Source organism: Molothrus ater, chromosome 9 (genome assembly GCF_012460135.2).
Source record: "Molothrus ater isolate BHLD 08-10-18 breed brown headed cowbird chromosome 9, BPBGC_Mater_1.1, whole genome shotgun sequence".
In the NCBI taxonomy this organism is placed as follows: Eukaryota; Metazoa; Chordata; class Aves; order Passeriformes; family Icteridae; genus Molothrus; species Molothrus ater.
The window spans coordinates 15556126-15582148 of NC_050486.2; the positions used below are offsets into that span (position 1 = coordinate 15556126).

Here is a 26023-nt window from a genome sequence, read left to right on the forward strand (position 1 = left end):
TTCAGATTTATAGGGGAGTGTGTCAGATGCAAGGACTGACGGCACCATCTCCCTGGCAGCACAGGCACATGACAGGGGGGAGGAAGGAACCCTCGCACCCCTGGCTGTGGGCTGGCAGGGCTCCCAAAATACCCCCCAAACCCTGGCAGAGCAGAGAAACCAGAATGGGGGAGTTGCTCCAGCAGGAATGGCTTTTTTCCTGGCCATTTTGCTGGCTGGAGTCAGACAGTGGAAGGAGGTGCACAGGAATGGAGACCATGCAGCTGTAAATCCTGTCAAGTATGACGATGTTTTTTTAGGCATATTTTCTTCATTTCCCTTCCAAGGGACCAAACCCAAAAGATGGTTTGATCTGTAGGTAACCCAGAAACAAAGTGCTTCCCAAACAAATAATCACATTGCAGTCTGACAATGGTCATTATTACAAAAGAGCATTTTATTTCTGTTTTTTCTGGGTGTACTATATTGCAATTTAACACTATGCAGGTCTATTATGATATTAAGATTCTTGCTACAGAATTAAGTTTGTCCATTTGGTCAAACTTCAAAGTTTTTTCTTGGCATTTCTGCAGGACTTGTCACCACTTAAGCACAAGAATTACTGACGTGCCAGAAAAGTGATATAACACATGGAGCAGGCGTTTTCCAATCAGAATTTGCAAAAGTTGTTGGGCTGGCTGGATGCACGAGGTCAGCACAAATATCCATTCTAATTTTGACAAAGGGGGAGATGAACATCTCCAGATTTTGATCACAAAGTAGATTTGCTTGTCAGGCTCAATGTGTTATGAAGGTTGTCTTCTTACTTTTGATGCAATCTTTGTCATCTCTAATTCTGTTACCAAGGAAGATTTTTATTAATTTTGAACAATAATGGAAAAATGCCTTGCTTAAATTCTGGAACTGTCGTACTTGTTAGGCACCTGATTAATATAAGTAGTGATAGAAACTCTTTGTATATATATAAACCATGCTAAAGTATTGTCCACAAAATGTCCATCCACTCTAAGTCAAATACTATTGGTCACAGAAAGTCTAGTATGAATTGCATGTGAATATACATATGAGCAGTACATGATTCACTGAGTAAATATGGCACTTTTACATATTTTCCTGGATGTTATAGACAATTAGGAAACAATCTTCCCTCAGCTGACTCATTCCTAAGTCACTGTAATATGGGTTTGGAAAATACACCCCAGAAGAGACAGTAAGAGGTTTAGAAAAGTCAACAGTGCAGCTACCTGAGTTTGTTTCATTGTGAAATTAACAGTAGTGGGATATTTTATCATCCACTGTGAGCCTGAGAGTTGTCTACTCACAAAAGCCAAGCTGCCTCACCCTGCTATACATAAAACAGCACAGTTCTTCAAGCACATGGCTTGGCAACATGATGAACTGACCTAGCATCTCCAAAGGGACTTGCCCTGACTTCTTCTTGTACAGACCCCAGCTGAGAGTCCTGTCCCCTTGTTTCTCCCATCTGAGTGTCCATCCAATCCTTTACACAGCTGATCCAGCAGAAAATTAGTCCCTTTTTTAGACTGTAACGGTTTTCTGCTGGCTTAAAAAGCTCATTTATCCTGTGGAGGGATCAGACCAGCACCAGACCTGTAAAGGTACATGAGAAGCAGCTGGAACGTGTTGGCAGGAATAGGGAGCATGGGAGGAGGAGGAAGCTGCCCCTTTGTGGTGACAGTGAGCTGTCAGACTGAGGATGTTGTCTCAGCTGACCAAACCCTTGGAGAAGATACAGTTATTAGTGTCAAAGTGCTTAGACTGGTATAGTTTATTCCTTGCACAGTGAATAAAGATATGCCAGCACAAGGCACTTTATACTTGTGTAACTGTGTCCACATGAGGGGTTGCACTGGTATAAATATAATCAGTTACAAACAAAACTCCACATCCCCTAAGTGCTGTATTTACAAAAATGGCATAGAACATGTCTTCAACCTTCAGTTATGAGATGTGCATAACTTCCATTCAGAAACAAGACCACAAACTACACATGAAACAATATTACACACAAAATAAATTAGGGGTTTAAAATGCTACATCAAGGAATATAAAGACTTTGAAAAAAACTTTAAATGTAATCCCGTATTTAAAATCTAACTAAGAGAACTATACAGCTCCACCAATTACCTGGACATTTCAAACAGTTTACATTCATCAGGGACAACAGCACTTTGGTTTACATAATTAGGTTAATATGACCAATGAAATGTTTCTCTTCCTCACACAACATCATGGTGAAATACATTTAGAATATATATACTGCCAAGCTGTTCCAGTAAGTGCATTCCACACACAAGTAAGGGTAGCTCTTACAATAGCTACATCAATTACAGGTCCTAAATAGAACTAAATCAAACCCCTTTAAAAAAGCTTGATTTGATTCCTTCATGCCTGACCCATTTTTGATTAATCTGGATCTTCTCCAGAACACAGCCAAGCGCAAAAAATAAGTCTGACCTGGTACTGTGGCAAGCTCACACACCAAATTGCACAGCACACCCTGGATTAATGAGGAAGTTCTCATTGTAGTTTGTCTCCCCACCTTTGTAAGTCATACTCTTAAACCAACTATATGCTTTTGTACCAAGCTCAAGAACTCAGATTAACTGTAGCTCAAGACACACAATGGCAGTTAGAAAACATTTAAGAGCAACCAATCTGACAACTGTCAAATATTTTACATAAATTTGAACAAACAGCAATTTAACCTCTGCAATTTATGAACAGCATTGCCTCCTAGAAAAATAAGGACTTATTCCTAGATATTCTTGCAAAACATTTATCAAGTGCCTACATCTGACTCAAATATGTGTTGTTGGTTACGATGCAGAGATCTCCTCCCAGCAAAATATTTTACTACTTTTGATTAGCTTAAATTAGCTTGTGAGCAGCATATCTCTTTAAAACCTGACTAAAAGAAATTAAATGGCTGGATTAAATAAACAGCTGAACATGGCTTCAGAGGATAAAGTTCCCAACCTGATGCACAATCATTGGAGATTACATTATTTTACAAAGCAAACTTCCAACTGTAGGATTTCCTATTTAATTACTCTCAGGGAGATGAAAACATAGCCTGCATCACTGTCCTTGGGTATGCTGGGTAGGCTGAGACTTGTGAGAAATTAATGTATTCATTTAATTTCATTTTTGCAAATCTGCAAATGTTCCTGTGCTGAGCTTGGTTTTATGCTACCCAGGCTAAATCAAAGAGCATATTAGAGGCTATTTCCCTGTCAGAAGCTTTACAAACGAAGTATGATTGCACTTTTTCTGGATCCCATCCCTAGAAGGTGCCAAGCAATTTGGTGGGAAGTGGCTGAGGGGGCAGAGGGCACTTTCTCTCTTGCAGCACTGGTGTTTAAGGGAGGATGGGGTTTTTCAAGACAGCATTTCATCTTGCTGAGTTGACATTTCAAATATGGTGAGTTCATTGCACCCCTTCCACTCAAGTTAGTAGGAAGTGGGCAGCCACCTCCCTTTGCACTGTTAGGAAAACCTTTGCATGAGTCACTTTGGTCCCGATTCCACTGTGAACTGTGACCTTACTCTTCCTGCACCAAAGAGGAAATCACGGTGAGTGCCTCCTGCTCAGTGCACTGTGTGAATGGCCAACAGGCCCTGAAGGAGTTCTGCATGCTCCCTCTCACCTGTTAAAATACATAAAGAACCTTTTCCACTTGCTTTGACCATCTGAGAAAACCCTGTTGTAAGTAAAAAGGGATTGTCAGCCTAGATTTGATCTTGTTAGATGTTGAACACCTTCTACTGCCACTGAAGAAGAGGAAACAAAGGCATTCAACACCTGCAGCACCACCTGTTGAAGACCATGTCCTAAGGGGTTAACAATAACTAGGAAGACAATATAATAATCTCTTACAAACTATGCAACCCAAAGCATACATCTTAAACACAGTTTCCCTGGTGGGATTAGGAAATGGAAAGAAAAACAGACAAAATCATTTACTTTTACCAGTAAAAATTAAGTTACAGATGCCCTTGTTCTCAGGGCAAAACAAACTAAAAATATCTTAAAACAGTGAAAAAATATGAGAAAATTTTATTTAAAAATAGATGTACTCCTTACTCCAAATTTGTTTGTACAGAAAGGATTTGAAAAAGAAAAAAATAATGACAAATTAAATGCATAATCAGAGTATGCATTCTCTAGAGCTTTTTTGGTAGAAGTGTTATTTCTGTAAAACTGAGCAAGAAGTTATTCAGCTTTCATTTGCTCCCTGACATCAGAAGGCAAAGTTTCAAACAAGTTGTCCTCTACAGTGAAACCAGTCCTCTTCAGAGCTCTACACTCACCGAGCTCAGGTGGGAGGATTTCAAAGTGATTGCCTTTAATATCCAAGTAGGAGAGCAATGTCAAATTACCAATTTTAGGTGAAAGGACTGACAAGTTATTTTTCCCAATTTTCAGAGTCTTAAGTTTTTTGCAAAAGTACAGTTCATCTGGCACACTCTCCACTTTGTTGCAAGTAATGGAAAAGTACTGTAAACTCTGAAGAACTCCTATTTCAGGTGGGATAAAGCGAATGTCATTGTAAGACAAATCCAAGTATCTGATTTTGTTGCATAGGAACAGGTGGGACGGAAGAACCTCTATTTTGTTATGGCTGAAGGAAAGCCGCTCTAGACTGGTGAGTTTCTTTATATGCTCTGGGATGTAGGTTATACTGTTGTACCACAGCTTTAGAATGGTCAGCTTTCGCAGATGTTGAAAACTTACTATTTCTTCAATGGATTTGAGGTTGTTTTCCTTTAGATCCAATTCCTGAAGACTGAGAAGGCTGAACACTGCATGAGGTATGCGCTCCAAATCACAATGAACCAATTCCAGCTGTGTCAGGTTGACCATTTTCTTCAGGTTGTTGAGCATCACTAACTTAGTGCCATCATTATGGATACACAATTTCTGCAGGTGACTTGAAACATCAACTGCAGATTGTGGGATTTTGGACAAATTACTTTTTATGTGTAGAACTTTCAGGCTTTTAAGTTCCCGAAAAGACTCCAGTGTAATGTTTTTAGAAATATCATGACTTAGGGATCCAATTAAATAGAGTTCTTCCAAATTTCTGAGGCCATACATCCAATGTGGAAGTTCTCTGATGTCATCAAACTTGACGCTCAAGATCTTGAGATTCTCCTTCAGAAAAGCTAAGGCGGCACTGTGGATCTTCACAGAGCACTGGTGCAATGAGAGCTCCTGGAGATTGTCCAACTGTGCAATGGTTGCTGGTATCATTACATTATTAATTATTTCAAGTTTTAAAGACTGCAGCTCAGTAATTTCAAACACTGTGTCTGGTAGTCCGGAAAGCATGAAAAGCTGTAGCTCCAAATGGCTGTGGGAGTTTGTCTGCAGCCTCTGTCGCAGTTTATCTGCAGTCCACTCATTGTTTAGGTTCAGCTGTTTCAGCTTATTTTCACTGACTTCAGACAGGAAGACAGCAAAGCGCTTGGAGTAGAGAGGATCGTACTGATCGATCATATGAAGCATAAAGGCAAAGTCGTTCTTGACATCTGGGATGTCATCGATTCCCGTCTCCTGCCGGACATACTCAAAAGAATATTCCTTCAGTGAACGGTAGAACAGCCAGTACAGTGTATAAAGGCAGGTCAGGCCATAGATGCTTACAAAGCACAGGTAGCAGTAAGAAAGTTTAGAGAACAGATGTGCCATCGTGTGATTACAGCAAAAGTTCTTGTATCCTGTCATGTCTTCAATATCAACATTACAGACTACCGTAAAATTAACTTCTGAGACGAGTGCTGTGTTGTAAGCAATAATAATAAGGAATTTAATTACCTTAAGTACAGTCTGGCGAACGTACATGACATAGAGTATATCACCCTCCTCAACATGCAGTCGAAATTTCTTCACCTTTTCAAACAGTGCTTTGGCCTGTTCACCTTCTTTTTTATCTAATGCCCCAGGTGTTCCCTTATCCACAACTAACTTCTCAGGGATTGATTTTAAAGACTGTGTCTTGACCAAAGTGCCTTCAGTGCTTGGCTGAGTAGTATTAGACTTGTTAATGTTGTTCTTTCTGTTATCCTTCTCTTCAGAGTCTTCCCCTGACACTTCAGATAAAGCTCTCGTTGTCCAGGGAGAATCAAAACATTTCCCAAGTATTGAAATGAAGTGTTCAATTTTGGAGCTTGATCCAGGGAATTTGAACCAAAAGTTACTACACAGCATGAAGACCAGTGTGTGTATAAGGACAAGGTAAGGGAAGTACTTGGCATACCAGTGCAGAGCCCGTTCATAGCACACCTGATTTATAAAGCTGTATTGCTGAAGGTCCAAATCAGTCTTGAGTCCTTTCATTTCAACTGTAGCTGGAGGGGTGGATGGCTTCGGTGGGGGAAGGGGGGTAGTATCTGGCATAGTGCTAAGCACATTTGAACTATTAGATTGGTTCTGGCAAGGCTGGACGCGCTTTGGAAGGCATATTATCTTGTCTTGCATGACCTGGAACACACAAAAAGATGTCTTTTGAACTGATGTACAAACAATGGTGGCAGCACCAATGGGTAGCTGTCCTTGGAGTACCTCCAGCTGCCAGGCATTCCTCCACACAGCCTGCTACTTGTCCCCACAGGCTGCACTATTATTATTCTCAACAAGACTCTTGTTCTGTATGCCAAGAACAAGGCCACCCCTTTCCATCTACAGCTAGCTTTCCATAATTTGCATAAGAGGGCATTGACACAATCCAGGAGATTGTGAAAAAGGAGAAATGTGGGGAATGCTTCCAGAAAAGACCAGGGATCTCCAGCTCTGCTCTCCCCAAAGACAGACTGTTACTGCCAGGTGTACTCATCCTGGCTACATGATGTTCAGAGATGGCTTAGGCTTGACAGCAGCACAACTGCATTCATGTGGCTATACTCTCACACTGTGATGTCTTATCACAACAAAAACTGCTGACCAAGGCCTAATGTGACCTTGTCTATGCAGGGATATTATTAACTTTCAGTCTTAATAAAGACAGATAAGGACAGTTCTTTGATGGCATTTGTGTGTGCATGGACATAAATTTTATTTAGTTTCTCACACATACACAGAGTCCTCATAGAATCATAAAATTATCTGGGTTGGAAGGGACCTTAAAGATAATCTACTATTCCAGGGATAGGGCATCCACAATTTCCCTGGGAACTTTAACCTGTTTCACTGCCTCAACATCCTCACAGTGAAGAATTTCTTCCTAATAGCTAATCTAAACCTACCCTCTTTCAGCTAAAAGCCCTTACTCCCTGTCCTATCACTACATGCCCTTGTCCAAAGTCCCTGTCTATGGGGGGCTTCTGTAGGATGGACTACACACCTGGGGGAAATGATCTAGCTCTGTTCTTGAGTCTGTCTATAAAAAAAACCAAACAAGAAGTCTTCTGAATCTGGGATGGTCATCCATGTTGACAAACTGAGGTCAAAGTGCCTCTAGGGACCAATCACCTTTGGTTTAATTTGGGATAACAGTTCTGAGTTTAATGCAAGACTCTCTACAAGTCTGAACTAAAATGCTAATCCATGTGATAAACCAAGGAGCTCTCTTACTTGCCCTAAATGACTACCTGTGATTAGCCCAAACTAAGAACATATGTGCAGTGTAGATGTACTCTTTGACATCATGGCTGTTGAAAGCACTAAATATAAGGTATCCAACGAGAGCTACCAAAATCAGATGATCCTTGATGATCCACCCTGGTCTAGGGAGATGCTGAGATAAGACCACACAGGTTTTTAACAGTATCAGTGCCACAACAAAAACTTCAAACACATCAAAAACTTCTGTAGTTAATCTACGTCTGTAAAGTGTCTGCTGCTGTGATATACACCCGCAGTTACATCCTGGATTTATGTATCTCACAATAAGTTGGAATAAAAAAACATTTGTCTATTATTTCAGTCTATTATTTCTTTCCAAACATTATTTTCCAGCATGCTTTCTCCAATCAAGCAGGTAAACTTAAAACAGATAAAACAGATGATTTACTTTGTGTGGTTAAGCAAACATCTACTAATGCAAAATTTAGCTATACAAAGAGATTTTTAAACATGAATGTTGTATCAACTGAAAATACTTTAGAATGGAGAATACAGGCAAAACTACAGTGGATTTCATGTGAAATTTGAAGCACAGTATATCTAAATCCTAGGCCATGTAAGTGAGCAAATTCCTCTGAAATAAAAGCTCTGTCAATGTGTCCCTTTAGCTCAATTTCAAAGTTGTGCCAAGAAATGTGAGATCCATGTTTGAACCCATACTGTAACTTTATATTTTTGTAGTCATCCCAAACAGTATTTTTCATTTCTTTTCTGCTTTTGGCTCCTCAGCAAAATGTAGCTAGCAGTGACTGACAGTAATGTCAATTGTTTATGTGTAAGCATCCTCAGAGACATTTTGGAATGGAAGAGACATAATATTAGCCGTGGGTGTCGTTAATAAAATCAACACATTAATTTTAAAACTCTTAAAAGCATAATGACAGAAATAATATTAACATCTGCCAAATAAAGAAAAACAGGAATTACAAAATTCCATTTTTTAAACTTTCAACCAGCAAAAATGGTAACAGAAAAGAACTGAAGTTGATAATCTGTTTTGTTATGCCAAACTGAGGTGAAAACAGTGATGCAGACACCAGCCAAGCCAACAGCTCTTATCTTAGTTGGCATAGTTCCATTGCCTCTATGCAAGCCTGCTGATTCACTGCTGCTAAAAGTCTGGTCTGTGTTATTTGATGTTGCTACTTAAACAGCTTTAATCCTGGGACCAGCACATTTTTGCTTTGTTCATGGTGAGCCCAAGAGATAAAACAAGATGGGACAGCATCCTTCCAAGGCCCTTCCTCATTAGTGGTATTCTTTCAGCAGCCCCAGGAGCACTCAGGAGTCTGTGCCTGTGCTTTACCTGCAAGGTGCAGCCGAACACGCCGATCATCAGCATGGCCACCGAGAGGTAGTCGGTGAACACATCCCACCAGGGCTTCAGCACGCGGAACGCCGGCTGCTGCTCCGAGAACTGCCGGAACTCGGTCACGGGAATCATCCTCCTGCAAAACAGCACGGCCAGCTCAGCCTCTGCAGCTCACACCCCTCACCCTGTGAGAGCAAGTGAAAAAACCTCCTCTGAAAATGCAACCCCCAGATGTGGCAGAGAAGCTTCCAGCTACTGACACCCCACCTCAGAAGAGGGATGCTCATGCTGCCACTACACAGCCCCTGGAAGGGAGGAAGGGAGAGCCTGCAATGCCATCCATGCAGGCAGGAAAATCCCTCTCCCTGTTGACTCCAGCCATCTCTGACGGGTCAGTGAGGCCTTCTGCATCCTTGAAAATCAGCCCATTCTGTAGATAGAGATGTTCAGCATCACATACATTAGCCTTGATCTCAAAGGTCTGGCTGAAATGCTTGTCCTGCATTCAAACTTCACACACTTTTTTAGCTATCAAGTTTGATTCACTTCCATTTTATTAATAGTGGTTTCAGGAATGCTTTGAAATATTTTTGTGCATACTCACTGCAATTTTAAATCTACTATGTTTTGAATGCAAGTTCCTAAAGTGGTTTAGGTAACCAAAACTACAGCCAGATCAAGGGCTTTATCTTCACCTCAGATGTGTAAGCTTACATCATCATGTCCTCTGAAAATCAGCTAACACATGAGCATGTACAGGCAAAGCAACTGTTATTAAAGCCTACAGCATACTGTGTAACTGAATCCCTGAGATCAAACCAGTACTGAAACTCCTTAGTAAGTTACAGTGGAAAGATAAATTCAGATGGGAATGTAACAAAAATACTCCCAAGAGCAATTAACAAAATTTGTCCATTAACTGACATCATAAATGCTCATCACAATCAGTTCATATCACAGTAACACTGGAAGTCTATAATCCTGATTCAGCTGCACACTGGGACCTATTAATGTGGGTTTGGTGACGTCCATTTCTGTGCAGGCTTAGTGATAAGCACACACTTGCTGAGAGGCTGCTCAGGAACTTAGGGGATTCAGTTCATTCAGAGCCAGGGAACAGGAAGAGAGTGATTCAAGCCCTAATGGCTGCAATTCATTGCAAGTGTACAGCCATCCTAAGGATTTAGAACTGACCCCCACTAACTGGCCATACACGTGTGGAAGGATGTTCCCTTTGGCACCTTCTCAGGGACTGCTCTGTCTCTGCCTGCCCATCTGATCCTCAGGAGGTACTGCAGCCCCCAAAGGCATAAGGTGAAGTCTGTAAAGGAGCTTGTGGTCGTAGCTAGGCTGGGGCTTTGCAGCTGAGTAGCACAAAAACTTCTGTTTCTTGCACCCCTCTCCTCTTGCAACCCTTCCATGTTGCTTTAAGCACTACTTGGCCAGATAGGAGAATCCCCTCTCAGCTTCCCATCCTTCTAAAGTCTGTCCCCAGGATGCAGGCTACAATGCCAGATGACACCCACACACACCTCTTGCACAACTGGCAATCCCCAAGATGAAGGCAGGCTATCCTCCATACCACTTTCAAATGAATAGACCATCAGTGAAAATGATGGCAATGCAAGCCTGATGCCACACAGCCAGGTCAGAGGCTTGGCAGCACCCTTGCCAACAGGCCTGAATTGCTGCAGTGCTGGAAGAGGAATGCAGCATTTGTTATCAAATGGCAGGCAGCCAGGGACCACAATTCTGCTTTTTGTGTGCTTGTCTTGCAAATGTTAGCAGACATTTAAGGGAAGATATACTTCTACAGCAGAGAAAAGCTGGATATACTTCTACAGCAGAGAAAAGCTGGATATACTTCTACAGCAGAGAAAAGCTGGTATGGGTATGGCTGCTAGGACAAATCTTTGTTGCCTTTCACTCTTCTTTTATAAATACTGCTGGCAAAAGTGGATCTCATCAATTAGAAGTGCCCCATGTAGCTTTAAGTACATGCCCAGCACTCCTTCAGCTAAACCTCTGCTGGCAGCTCCCAGTGGCACCTAACCTGAAGAACATCATACACAATCTGTCTTCCAGTCCATATGCATTTCACTGCCATTGGTAAGGAATTACCCCTCTCTTTTTCATTTCTACATAAAATGCAGGTGACTGAGTAGCTGCTGGTAAGCTTACTTTTTTTTTTTTTTTCAATCAAGCACTGAAAAACGTAGAAAATTCTCAAAGGAATCCACTAATACAAATGTTAGCTAAGCAGTTGCCATGCAACAGTCCTGCTCAAAGTTTTCTAACACATATACTACTGTTGGCTCAGGTTTTGAGGCCAGCTGGCTGACTGAGTGGAATGCCATCAGTACACCCAAGAATACCTATCAACAGATTGCTTTAAAACCACCACATTTTCTTCCCAGCCCTGCAATAATGCCTTGGGAGTGCTTTTTCATATTCTGATGGCACCGCCCCTAGAAATCCTATTTGTAAGATGTTTTTTTCAAAAGGATAAACAATTTGAATGTCAGGTAAAGACAGAATTATGCTTTCTGCAGTGGAGATTCTTGACAAAACACAAGTGCTCACATGCACAGAAATGTGGGGAGACCCAGGAGTCACTGGTTAGACACCCAAGCAACTGTGGGTCTGAGCCCCGGTGTTATGAAAGGTGAACTGAATCAGCACTGAATCAGGGCAGTGCCTCACAGCAGATGGGACTGGAAACTATCTTGCAAATTACTGTGCAGGGACAGCTTTCAGACCAAAAAATCCTTTGGCTGTTGTTTTTTTATAGGTTTCACTATGTCTTTTTAGGGGTCTTTATTGTATCATATATTTGCTTTATTTCTCCTAAGTGATGTGTGGGGAATTTTGATGAAGGCAGATAGGTTCTGATACCACAAGCACACGCTGCCCTGATCCCTTGTTCCCTTCAGAGGCTGTTGTTTGCATAGCATGACTCCTCATTAGCAGAGTGCACATCCTGTTACCCCCATTAATGGGCCAAGCAGAGGCAGAGCTGCACACAGAAAGGCCCTCTAGAAAACCCATCTCTGGGGGTGGAAGGTCTGCTGTCCAGCACCAGACATCAAACCCTGTCTGCCACTAATGTTTTCCTTTACTGCTAAAAAAAGAAAACAAACATCACTGAATGATGATAGTAGTACTGCACATAAAATAACAGTAAAAAAACCAACAACGTCTACTGACAGACGATATTTTTTAGCTTTGGGGAAAAAAGATATTTGCAGAAACTTTAAATGGCAATTGAACGTGACAAAGTAGGAAAACCATTTTCCAACACTCACTGGAGGAACCCTATTGCTTCTCCCCTTGCTGTATTAAGAATCAAGGAAAATGCTGGAAAGAATTGCAGAGCAGCCCAGGCTAACCAGCACTGCTGACATCTGCACGCAGAACAAAATGACACCAAGTCACTTTTCATTTGTCTCCCATTTCCCTCTAGCTTTTTTTTTCATTCTGGCTTCTCCAGGGATGGAAAGGACAACTATCAGCAGAAAAGACAGAGCAGATCCCCCTGGCACAGAGCAATCCTGAAAATCCCTCCTGGCCACGTCCAAAGCCCAGCTCTTTCCCACTGCTACACCCAAAGGTGCACCACTGCCAGACTCCTTTATAATCACACACAAACCAGGTCTGCACAAAATAAAAGGATTTAGTCAATCAACAATTTAAACAAATCAAGGGATGCTAAAAAGTCACACCGCAGCCCAAGTCACAGCACACCATTTACTCTGGGACAGCACATCATGCACTGTAGTTTCTTATCTCTCCTTGTAACAAGGAGACAAAAGACAAGGAGTTCAACATTTCAGCTGGTTGAACATTTCAGACTAAGACTGCATTACTAATTTGTGTTCACTCACATTCAACATGTTATTTAATTACACAGTACACTGTAGCTGAAATGTGGCATCTGACTTATCATAAAGTATTATTCTAACCTACTTTAGTAAATACTAGAGCTCTAGATATTGGAAATTCTTTTCAATTAAAACGAGAATATGTTCTTTTTTTTCTCTTGCATTTTAAATAATCCTCAGACCCTAGAGAAAATAAAATGGTACATGAGATAAATCATCTGCTATTCAGCTACCAGAAGGAAATAAAAAAGGAACTTGGATTAACAGCCAGTTGTACTGGCTGTTGAGCAGTGCTGTAGCACAGAGCTATGGGTTCGCCAGATTAAATAATAACAATAATAATAATAATAATAATAATAATAATAATAATAATAATAATAATAATAACAACAACCAAACAGGAAGAAAAAAAACCCCACAAGAACACTGGAAGGGAGATAAATCAGTAGTGATTCTTATTTTAAAATTTTTAAGAAATGTAGAAAACTTGGTGAGTGAAAATGAATATGTCATAATAAGATTAAATACTTGAATCCAGGTACAAGTGCGATACCTACTCTATCAGAAAACCCAACTACGGGAATCAGCTAATGCATAGGAGATTGGGGGCGAGACACAACAAATTAATGTCACCCAAAAGAGCCTAGGAGAATAAATAGACCCAAGCCACAGACAAAAGTATTGGAACCAAATTAGACTTAATAAATCAACAGATTGAATCAAATGCTGATTGTGAAGCACTGCAGCATGGAGCAAACCAGCCTCTCAGCAGCTGGTTTATATCAGAGGGAATAAAGGAAAGCAGTGAGGACAGTTTGGGAGTAAGGTTGGCTCTTGCCAGCGCGGCCAAAGAGAAAACCGGGGCACTGGGCAATCCACGTGGTGTCCGCTGCAGAATAAAAGGAAATCAATGCACGAAACTCCTGCCCACAGGGGCTCTGAGGACCCGACTACCACCAACCAGCTCGACTGCCACCAGCCAGCCCAACTTCCACCAACCAGCCCGGCTGCCACCAACCAGCCTGACTGCCACCAGCCAGCCCGACTGCCACCAGCCCGACTGCCACCAACCAGCCTGACTGCCACCAGCCAGCCTGACTGCCACCAGCCCGACTGCCACCAACCAGCCTGACTGCCACCAGCCGGCCCGACTGCCACCAGCCGGCCCGACTGCCACCAACCAGCCCGGCTGCCACCAACCAGCCCAACTGCCACCACCCGGCCCGACTGCCACCAGCCAGCCCGACTGCCACCAGCCGGCCCGACTGCCACCAGCCAGCCCGACTGCCACCAGCCAGCCCGACTGCCACCAACCAGCCCGGCTGCCACCAGCCAGCCTGACTGCCACCAACCAGCCTGACTGCCACCAGCCAGCCCGACTGCCACCAGCCAGCCCGACTGCCACCAACCAGCCCGACTGCCACCAGCCAGCCTGACTGCCACCAATCAGCCCGACTGCCACCAGCCAGCCCAACTGCCACCAGCCGGCCCGACTGCCACCAACCAGCCCGACTGCCACCAACCAGCCCGACTGCCACCAGCCAGCCCGACTGCCACCAACCAGCCCGACTGCCACCAACCAGCCCGACTGCCACCAGCCAGCCCGGCTGCCACCAACCAGCCCAACTGCCACCAGCCCGACTGCCACCAATCAGCCTGACTGCCACCAGCCAGCCCGACTGCCACCAACCCCAGCAGCCCAAGGGACTGCGGCGCCCCAGCTGGCACGGCTCGCTGTCACAGCACGGGGGACAAGCCCTGGGGACAAGCCCTGGCCCTGCCTTAGTGCTTCAGGTGGGCACTGTGAGCTGCTCGGCACAGCTCGGCACGGCTTCGTGCCCGAGTGCTGCGCCCTGCCCTGCAGCGGCACAAAGGGACCCGGTCAGAGCCAGGACACACCGTGCGGGACGGACAAACACAGGGGACACGGAAATTGACACACCCCCTCATTAAGCTGCATTCAGCTTGTGTCTTCAGAGACTCTTCAAAAGCAAAAACATTAATGCTCAGGAAACAGCCCCTCTGGGACAACCCTGAACAAAGCTGCCTTTGGCTTGCAGCACCTTCCAAGCCCAGGCCCCAGCTCTCGCTAGGTGACTGTGGCTATTTTTAAGCAGATTCTCACAGAGTCACTTCATTCATTTCACGGAGCAGCTTGGTTTGGAGCAGCTCTCAGGAGAATTCAAGGGTCAGGCTGCTGGGAGAGCCGCACCACCAGTGACACCAGTACGTGGCACTCCCACTGCCCCACCCAGGCTCTCAAGGCACAGCCTGTAGAGACACGGCAATTAGGAGCAGCACAGTGAGCAAAACAAAGCGAGTAACTGGGAGGCTCTGCCCTAGTCCCAGCCAGGCAGGTCTGACAGCAGAGTTCCTCACTGAGGCACAGCCCCAGCAGCTCCCCCCATGACGAGCTGGCCTTGGCGTGTCTGCACCATGCTGCCAGAGCTGCTCCGCATCCCTACCTAGGCACTGCTCAGTATCACCCTATGGGTGACAGACAGCAGCCAGCCCATGCCCTGGCCATGGCCTCCTGGCCCAGCAAAGCCCAAGAGCCTGTCTCTGTGCCCTGCTGACCCTCATGTGACAGAGAAGTGGAGTCACTTCTGCTTCATGTGCTCAGGCAGGAGACCAGGATTGCCAGAGCTGTGTTTGCCATGCCACAGGTGTTACTCACCAGAAGTCAAGCCCTTGGCTATTTTGTCCTTCCACTAGTGGTTACTCAATCACATCACCTGAGTTGAAGCGATCAGTGTCACCCATTGCTTGTTTTGGGGTAACAACCAAAGCCGTGCACTAGAATTGGGACTCCTGGATGTCAGACAGGCAGCTATCATCCAGAAAGTGCTGGTATGGCAAGGGCAGGGTATGAATTACACACCAGAGGGAAAAAAGGAAAAGGAACATAGCTGGAGGAGAAAGAAATAGTGATATTGGCAGCTGGGAAGCACAAAAAGTTGGTGGGAAGCTGACTAGAAAAGATGTTTAAATGATTAGCCTGCTGACATTTGACCTCATTTCCCTGACATCCCATCAATCCTCCTCAGATGCAGGATGAGCATCATCACCTTCCAAGAGTGGCACAAAGTTCAATCAAACCCCAGGTAGCAGGGGAACAGCCCTGATCCCCACTAGGGAAGGAGCTTTCTTTCTGGCATGAGGAGCTTTGGGCTGGAGGCTGCAGGACCACAACTGCAGCCCAGCTGAATATAACAGAAGGGTCAAAGCTCAGATGTCCTCAAGAGCCAATTCAGACTGGCACTGCTTGGTCTTTCACATCAGAGATCTACTGAAAGGAGAAAACGCTAGGCCAGCGCTGCTCTCCTGGCTGTTTTAAACATACTTCATGTTAGGGTAAATTATGTTATGAAATGCCTTTTGGGAATAGTGCTGCAAGGTCTCTGTGTTGGTTCCCATACATGATTTACTGCCCATCCATCTTCATTAAAGGAACAGAGCACAGCTCATATTTAACACAAAACAAACTTGTGACCTGGCAGCAGGGACTCAGCAGAGCCCAAGGGCTGTGGGCCACGTGTGCAGGGGCCAGAGGGTTTTTACACAGGACATTGCACACTCCAAACCCCTCATCCTTCATTGTAAACATTTGTTACTCTGCACAAATACCATAAAGTCACTTTTCAAGTGTTTTGTGCTGTTTGGCCTCAGCTACCATGGGTCAGGAGATGAAGTTAAGCTGGAGTGCTTTTTTTCTCAGAACAGGGCCTGAGACTGCACTGAGAAGCAGAATTTTGCATTCCTATTTTACCTGCTTTGGAACTGCACACCAAGACAGTTAACTAAGCATGAGTAAGGGAGTTCTGCAGTCAGGTTGAGGGTGATGTATTCTCAAAGAGAATATTTAAACAAAGTCACTGGTCTGTGCAGAGCCCCAGGGCTTAGGGCAACAATCTCCTCTAGACAGCTGATAGACAGCCTGGCATGAAAATGGCTTGGTGCCATCATCAGTCATATATTCTGTTGAATATAACTTTGCTAAATTTGTATTTTTCAGTGGGACTGGGTGCCCAAAACAACCATAAGGAAAAACGTGTGTAATTTAACACAAAATTTGAACAAAGATCTAGCCAGCAATTGTTCCATTCTAGAAACCATTCTAGAAACAAGCTTAGGAAAACAAATTGGATGTGAACCCTACAAAAATTGTGGTCTTTGTATTTAACACTTTTCAGATCACCCATGCCCCAAAATTTGACCTGTCTCTTGGGAACACAGTTTTACTGCAGTGTGAACAGCTGCCTACAGCTGGCTAATTTATAAACCTTTGAAACTGTGGGTTTGTGTCCTTTGATGTTAGCACATGAACACTTCATTTTCAGCATGTGCCCAGAAACCCCTCACAGCTCCTGGCACTGCCTGTGCTGGCACCACAGATGACAGATTATGGACCTGCTTCATTTCATCACCTAACCAGGAGAGGACTAAAAGTAGACGCAGGGACAAGACACCAAGCTAGGGAAACTAAGATTAGATTAACGGGCAAATATGATGATAAGGACTGGAATGAGTAACTCTTAATTCCCAAGAGGTTTATGTTCCATTCTTATCTGTGTATTCTCATACACATTGTACATGCAGTGAAATAATGTCTGAACTACCCTGACATTCAGTTTTGGTAATTATTTTGCTACATGCTTGCACTGACCAAAATATCCAGCATTTTGGTAAGTGTAGGTGCTTGGTCAGTTCCCCTGTAACATACAATAAAACCTCTGCTACTGACTTCTTGTATTTGCAGCATTTCAGGAGACCAGTTTCCCTGCTAGGTTTTATTGCCATCGGTGTTTCCTGTAATATAAAATTCAATTAAAAAATAATTTTAAAAAAGGCATAAACTTTTTGGCTGGAAAAACTACTTTGAACACTGGCTTGTGTTGCCACTGTTTGAAACATGATGGCTCCCTTCTTGTTCCGTTGACTGCAACGGAGATTTTCATAGGAAGAAATAGCATCACTCTGAAGTAAGAAGTACAAACAAATGATGCTGTTTCTTAAACATAAATCCCATGTAAAAGAACTGGAAAGACATTAAAAACAAACCATTTGCATCCAAACAGTTATTTTTAACAGCCCATGAGTTTACAGTATTTTCAAACAAATCCATGTCCTTGTGGCTGAAGCTGGCGAGGAAATGTGACCTGGAGGAACAACAGAGGGTGAGTCAGGAGTCCCCAGTGGGACATGGACATAGACAGCCTTGTGCACACCACATCAACCCACCATGCCACCACTTCTCTAGCTGCAAAACAGAAAGGTATCCACTTTCTTTAGTACCCTTGGTGGGAAATATGAATGAGTAGTACTACAAAATCATAACATAGCTTTTTTCCAGTTTTCTGCAATGCCTGAATCCAAACTGATAGCATGCCAGAACTCCCCTAAAAAGCCACTGAAGTGAATTTGATTTTCATACTACGTATTACCAAAATTAAAGCTCACATTTGGTATTAGTTTACCAATCTGGAGAACAGACAAAATACAATTAGCTCACAGAAGACAGTATTCAAATACCCATAGTTTGGTGGTTCTACAAAACACGTGTCCCCTGTGTGACAGCTGTTCAGAGTAGGGAAGGGGTTTCATTTTCAGGTGCACTGACTGGGGACAGCTAGACTGGGCCACCTGAACTCCAGCAAGGTCCCAACCAACATCTGGAAAGCTGTGTTCCATTATGTCAGCTGCCAGAACCGAGCTCCCCCAGAGCTGCAATTCTGCAGGACGACAACCGTGGGCAAGATGCCAACGGGGGATTTAGTGCTGGAGAGAACTGGAAAGGGTGTAACTTCCAGAGACATGCTGAATACCTAGTCCACTCCTTTCCCTCCAAGTTCCTGAGGCCCACACTGCAAGTATCCAGTTAGGTTTCAGGCTGCCCACCTGCCTAACAGCCAGGAGAGAGCGTGGGGGGCATTCAGAGGCAGCAGCAAACGCCCCTGCTCTGCTCTTGGTACCATCTGCTGTGGCAGTGGAAGCTCAAAGACCTGAACCCAGAACTCAGAGGAGACATAAGGTTGTAAAGCGAAGACATAAAGGACATAAAGAGGAAGTGACTTCAATAAACTGCATTTCAAAATATATGTTGCAATTTCCACCTACATATACAGTAAGTGCTGCTTTGGCAATGAATCCCAGACAATAACCTTGTTGTTAGTTCCAACTGAGTCATAGCACTTTTTCATGTATTACACACCAAAAAGACTTCCTATTGTCAGCAGCTCTTTGACTTCAGCTTGGTTGGACTAAAGACAAAAAAATGTTCAGTGCAAGATTCTGCCAGATAAAGTCGTAGTGAAATCAATAGGAGTTCTTTCCATACCAAGCACATAGTCTGTGTGGAGACTTGGCTTTGCTGAGCTATTTCTCCAAATCTAAAGAGAAGTACACTCCACGCATTTCCATGTCAAAGACTACTTCAAAGGCAATGCTTACCATTTTTCAGCTCTGGGAGTAACATTCTTAGTTTATCAGGGCTATCACTCAAGATGCCTGCTCTCTTTCCAGAGCTGCAAAATGGTTTTAATGTGAGTAAAAGCTTTTAACAGCAAACCAAAGCAGCAAGCAAGTAACAATCCAGTAAGTGATATTTTTGTATTCCTGAAATAAACCTAAACAATTGACACAAATCTAAACAATAAAATCACATCAAGTTTTAACCAAAGTTATACCAGGTTTTCCACAAACACTATCTAACATACTCAGATAATGAAGACAGAAACAATGCTGTTCAAATGTCTCAGAACAGACAATATTACACAAATCAGTGTTATTCCTCATCAAAAAAAAGGTGCCTGAGGCTAATAAAAGTGCTCATATTTAAAAATGTTCAGCTGATATAATTAAAAATTAATTCCTAATTGGGACAGGAAGCACAAAAGGTCCATTCTGAGTCTTAAGCAGCTCAATCATCTGAGAACTTAGTTAAAAACATTTTATGCAGTGAGTGAGCCAAAAACATTAAAGAATTCCTGTTTTCATGATTTGGGAGGCTTTTTCATATAAAGAATCTTTTTTGCTCCTACTTGCCTGCAACACAAAAGAACTTTATAAAACTTCATGACAGTCTCATAAAACATGGATCCCAAAACACCTTGATAAACATAAAGGTATTCTCAGCCTGAAGCAGTTGGTGGATTTTCTTCCCCCCAAACCATCCTTTGTTACAAAAATCCCTGATAATAAAAATAAACTTATGGTCTCGTCCATAGCCTTGAAGAATAAGAAAGACTAAAATAGATAAATTAAAGCACATAAATTGCACATGATCTACACCCACTCAAAGAGATACACTAGTAACTACAGAATCGGAATTGGTATTCACATAGGATGACTTTTAAAGATCATGAGCTGGAAAACCAGGACAACCTTCTCTACTGGACCTTTTCAGGACAGTGTCCATCCATAGACCAGCAAAGGGGGATTAGCTGCAACCTCATTCCACCAAAAAGTCTGTTGCTGCATAAAACAGAAAAAAATGCAGTTTCCATCAAGCCTAAACTGTGAGATAAAAGCAGTTGCTAGAGGGGATTCTGACAACACTACAGCAGGTGTGCAAGTCTTTGAAATTATGTCATCATGGTTAAATGACTGCAAAGAGCAAATACTCTTTTTAGTCACAATACACTTAAAAAGGGGCTTTTCCGAGAATACTGTCTGTGAACACTGGTGAAAGCTACCTACCCCTGAGACAGCTCATCAATCATTCACATCAACTGCAAAATGTGATCTATAATGGTCCTTGCTCAGAGCACCAAACCCTCTGACAGCAACCTGCACTTCTGAGCTGTTGCATTCTGCTGTAAATGGCACGAGTATCAGGATCTTACACTGCTGCACGCTCAGGGCAGGGCTTGACCTGTGCTCTGCTTCACCATATGCTCCACAGCGAGCAATTAGTCCAAACTCCCACCTTCCTTTCAGTGATAAGTAAATAAAATTGGAAATGTTCTCAGAATGTTGGCAGTCTTATTGCTGGGTTGTTGAATTTAGCTTATTTCATCAATAGAAAGTCACTATGTACTATGGCCACCAAAGGGAGATGTAAACTAGCCTCTCCATTTTCAGCAGATGGTAGGTCAACCCAGGATTAGAAGTTGGTATAAAAGGCTGTATTCTGCTCACCTGGAAGCCAATGGAAAAGTTAAAAGTTTACTTTGACAGAGGGAAATGGATTTTTAATACTGTGGTACAGAACCAAATATTTTTACATGTTCTGGTTCAAATTCAGTGGAACTTTATACGCTCATCATAACAGGGCATTAGCAACTTGCCCTGGAGAACGGTGCCATCCTGTGCTGCAGGGGAGGCCTTTGTTTCACTTTAAAACCAAGAAAAAACATGCACTGTATCTTATGGCAGGATTCTCCCAAACAAGTGGGAAATGTGCAAAGCACATGCATGGCATTATCCTACCTTTTAAGAATCTTGCCAGATCAAACATTATCCTAGCTTTTAAGAATCTTACCAGATCAAATCTTACCAGATTGTAAATCAGTCCTTCAAGGGAGAAAGAGACTGTACAGAAACTCTGTACTGGAAAAATTCCGAATAAACCCTCATCCTGGTCCAAACCTATGACTCTCTGAATGATACAGTTGTAAAGTTTATGCTGTGTCTGATTAGCTGCATGTGCCAGGCACTAAAATGCAAAATGAATACAGTGACAGAAAGCTCATCTAGGGTCTGACAGGTCGAAAGACAGCTCTAACACACTTTGCCTGCCTGGGGATGGGAAGGCAGAAGGGCCTGCTCTGTGTTATGAATGAAAGCAGCGGAACAAATGACATAATCACACCTGGCCAAGAGGCTGAATCAAACCTAGTATCTTCCTAACCAGAAAGAGGTCCTAGAAACACAAACCCAACAAAAGTCACTGCACTATAGCTTGAATCTGCAACAGAGTTTTGTTGCACAAAATCCATGGGTGAACACCTCAAGGATGAAGAAGACAGTAAAGTTTCCATTATGTTGAGCTTGTGAAATCCAACACTTGTTAACAGTTCTTTGACAAATTATTCGGAAGAATGGCTTCTTTGACTTATTAAGAAAGGCTTTAAAGTATTTAGAAGGCTTCTTTTTCCTGAGGTCAATTGTTTCATTTTCAGAGTTTTCTTTACTATACAGCCAGCCCTCCCCTGCCCTTCACAGCCCTGACAATGAGGACAGCATCTTTCTACCAGGTTTCCTTAAAGAGGAAAAAACTATAAAATTAAACTCTAGCTCCTGTTATTGTGAATTGTTTGGACGGCAACAGAGTTGTTGTTTTTTTTTTTACTTCCCACAGCTCTCAAAAAGCCTTGGGTTGGGAAGTGCCTTTCTGGCCATGAATATGGCCCACTTCAACCAGTTGCAGCTGAGGTCAGTGGACAATCAGGGGAACTGCTCCTCCCAGCACCGTGACCCAGTCCATTATTCTGGGTGTCCCTGTGCTGTCCCTCGGGCCCTGAGGCCACCTGAGTATTGTTTACGGCTCCAGCCTGCCCAGCCCGGATGCTGCCCCCCCCCTCCCGGTCTCAGCTCCTTGTTGTGGGCCCCAAAAGCCAGATACCGAGGTGGGATGAGGCTGCCTCAGGAAATCAACTTCAACTGCTACAGGAACTGATTGCAAGATAGCACAAAGCACTGAGTGAGTGCTTGTAAGGAGAATTTAGCAGCCTCTGATTTCATTTTTCACTGAAATCCACCACTAGCCTTTTCCAATACTGGGCATACAAAGCAAATAGATTTTTAGCCTTTCCATCAGAAAGCTTATCTCTAAAACTGCTTACAAGAGTAAATACTAACAAATAAAACTGAATGTTATACTATGGCAAAACCTCTAGCAGGGCCTGTCAGTATTCAGACTGGAAGAAAACAGCAGCACGGATGCCACAAATTTAGCAAACTCAGAAAGTAGCTGGAAAAGGAAATGATTCACAAACCACAGGTGCTCAGCACCAGGCTGCTGTGCCCTGCTGGCAGCCCTGGGACACAGGCACTTGTGAGACAGCAGGAATACAAGGCCAGGTTAAAATTCGGGATCATCTCAGAACTGTGCTCGGCCCTGCTCTCCACGCTGATCTGCCCCACAGGAGCAAACAGGTTTTTCCAGAAGAAAAGTGAGCCCAGGGGAATGCTACCCTCTTGACTGCTTTCATCATACCAAAAAGAAAAGTAAAAGCAGTTCTAACACACCCGGAGGCAGGTGGGGGATGATGGGTGGAGAAGATGCATAATTGGTTGAATTGGGAAGGAAGATTTTTAAATTATTATTTATTTCCAATGTTGTCATGTTTTTCTCCACTATCTTGCAAAGCACTTTTCTGCCCATACAATCTTTTCCAGCATCATTTAAACCTACAGTGCTTTGTGGGAGCAAACATTACATGGTTGTCTTCAAACAGTGGTGCTAAGAATACTGAATCTCTCGTCACAGGAAGTACAAACTCCAAAAGAAAAAAAAAAAAGAAATCATTAAAAAGCCAAACCATAACTGACATACTTACCTGAGCAAGAGAAGTCCTTACTTTTAAACACTTTAACCCTCATGAAATTCTGATAGGATACATTCAGTGGTCTTTCATTAGCTTCTCAGTTTGCTTGGTCAGCTCTTTCTAATGAACTGGACAAACTGCACTTGGTGAATAATCGGCAAAACTGCCCATCACCCTGCGACAAGGCAGAGCTGGTTTTAAGCCGATATAAAAACCGAGATATCGACGCCGGAGCAGCCCCCGGGGAAGGGACCGGCGGGCGCGGTGGCAGCGCGGCTGAACCGCCGCCTCCCCGTCCTGCTCGCATCCTCCCCGTAATGCGGTCTGGTCTAGGGCTTATTATCGGGGGAAATGAGGCCACGGGCTTTCCCCAAGCCCTTCTGCCCAAAGGCTTTCCCAAGCCGCCCGTCTCCACGGCGACCGTCTCCCACCAGTGCCCCCTCGGCGGCCCCGCTCCCGGGAAGCCCCGCTTGGCTCCGGGCCGCCGCCGTGCCGGGAACCCCCCGGGCTGCCCCGCCCGGCAGGGGATGCGGTGGGATGGACGGGGCGTGGGGGCTGCCGCGGCCGCTCCTCCGCGGGAGAGGAGCCGGCGGCGAGCCCAGACAAAGTTTGGCTCCTCCGGCACTGCCCCGGTTCGGAAGCGGCACCGCTGGTGCCGCCGGCGGGCAAAGGCGGACCCCGGCTGCCGCGGCCGGGCCGGGCCGGGCCCCGTCTCTTCTCCCCGCGGGGGCGCAGCGCCGAGCCCTGCGGGGCGGTTCCGTTCCCGCGCGGACCCCCGGGGCCCCCTCCCCGTGGCGATGCCCCGTCCCCGGCGCGGGCAGCGGAGCGCCCCGGGAGAGGCAGCCGGGCGCGGCAGCGCTTACCTGGTGCTCGGCCGGGCGGCCGGCTCGGGGTCACGGGCGGCAGCGGCCGGGCGGCACCGCGAACATCCCGCGGCGCGGTGCGGGGCTCAGTGCGGCGGGCAGGGCAGGGCCGGGCCGGGCCGGGAGGCCGCCCGCAGCCGCGCTCCGCCCGCCGCCGCTCCGCCCCCGCCGCCGCGGGGCCACGTCTCCGGTCTGACGCACGCGGCCGGTGCCGGGGGGCGCCGGTCGGGCCGTGCCCGGCAGCCCCCGCGGGGCCGGCGGCGGCGGTGGGCGGGACGGCCGCGCTCCGCCCGCTGCCCCGGAGCCGCCGGTAACCGGACCCGGGAGCCGCGGGTACCTCCGGGCGCGCCCGCCGCATCCCCGGCCGGAGGAGCGGCGAGGCGGGGGCTGGCGGAGCGGCACGGACGGGCCGGGCCGGGCCGGGGCTGCTCCATGGCCCGCACGGAGCGCGGTCGGTGCCGTGGGAAGCAGCGGCGGGCGGGGGGAGCCGCGAGGCGCCGTCCCCGCGCGGGCGGGCGGCTTCGCGCCGCGTCTGGAGAATGACAGCACAAATTGTGATGGAAAGATCTGGACCTCAACACGCAGGGCCGTGGAACGACTATAAAGAGACCAGGCTGTAAAGCGCCTGGGACTGCATTAACAATGGAAAAGCGTCTCAGAGAGTGACAATTGGAAACACAAACTTCTGGCCCAGCAATTCAAAAAAAGCGCAGTCTGAAAACTGCTGCTGAAAGAAACCACATGTTTAAAGGGACTTTGGTCTAATATTTCCAGAAAGATTTACGTCTCTGGCAGAGCAAAGAGACAGGACAAATTCTGCATCAGAGGGAGGTACTTGCCCTCCAATAACTTGCCCCTAACCTTAGGGTAATGTGTGTGTATCCCCCTAGGGACACTACAAATATGTAAACAAGGAAATACAAATATATAAGCCCACTGGGGAGGAGTTAATGAAAACAAACACAACATGATGCCTCACAGCTGTTTTGCTGCAAAAATATTAACTACTTGAGGATGTGATCCAAAGGTCTGCCAGGGATATCTGTAGGGAATTCTGACTTAGTGTACTTTGTGACCGTCTGCTACAGGGACTGCTGAGGGCAGACTCAGGTTCCTCATTTGGGAATCATCAATGTGATTTATAGCTGTGGGAGTTTGGTTCATCATTTGCCTGAAGTGTTTGCTTAAGTGCTTTGTTGTGCAGAGCTGCTTTTCTCAGCTAAAACCTGAAGGCTTTCTGAGGCACCTCAAGAAATGAGGTCCCAGTGTGACAGGAGCTGGAAGAGGATGTCAGCACAGCTCCCTCACAGTCCTTCAGAGCTGCCAGCCTAAAACATTTCAGCAATATTGCACCATTACATAATTTTAAATGTTCCCCCCAATGCTTTTTGGGATATGGCTAAGAAATAAAACAGGACAAACGAGCAAGGTTTGCATACTGACAAAAGCACTGGGCTTCTTTTTCTGAGCTGAAGAAATAGTTATGGTGACTGCTGTGTTCATTTTATTGGTTTCTTTCCATTACTCTTAACTCCTGGCAGCAGCTTAGAGAATCCCTCCCTGTCCTGGATGGTTTCTTCTTTCAAACATTTGGAGGCAGTTGTTCCATTCACCCTTTCATCATTGCTTAGCTCATTTAATCTTTCCTCGTAAGTCAGTCCCTCCTGTTACTTAAGTGTGGTGCTGCTTTTCCCTAAACTCCCTCTCAGTTGCTCGTTTATTTTATGGTGACATGGTGGCCAGTAATCCTGCCATTGTTAACGTTTCCTGTTGTGGACTTCGGGGTTATTTTTGTTCAGAGTTACTGCAGTACTTGGAGGACTGAGCTA

General features: G+C 45.0%; 1 protein-coding gene across 1 annotated transcript; it reads right to left on the bottom strand.

Moving 5' to 3' along the window:
* Window positions 1-415: 415 nt before the first annotated feature.
* Window positions 416-24288, bottom strand: LRRC8C (leucine rich repeat containing 8 VRAC subunit C). Its single transcript, XM_036387960.2, has 3 exons — window positions 24195-24288; window positions 8955-9096; window positions 416-6508 (listed from the first exon to the last, which is right to left on the bottom strand). The coding sequence occupies exons 2-3, from the start codon at window positions 9090-9092 to the stop codon at window positions 4238-4240; spliced, it is 2409 nt and encodes an 802-aa protein (XP_036243853.1). The 5' UTR covers window positions 9093-9096; window positions 24195-24288; the 3' UTR covers window positions 416-4237.
* Between the last annotated feature and the right edge of the window lie 1735 nt (window positions 24289-26023).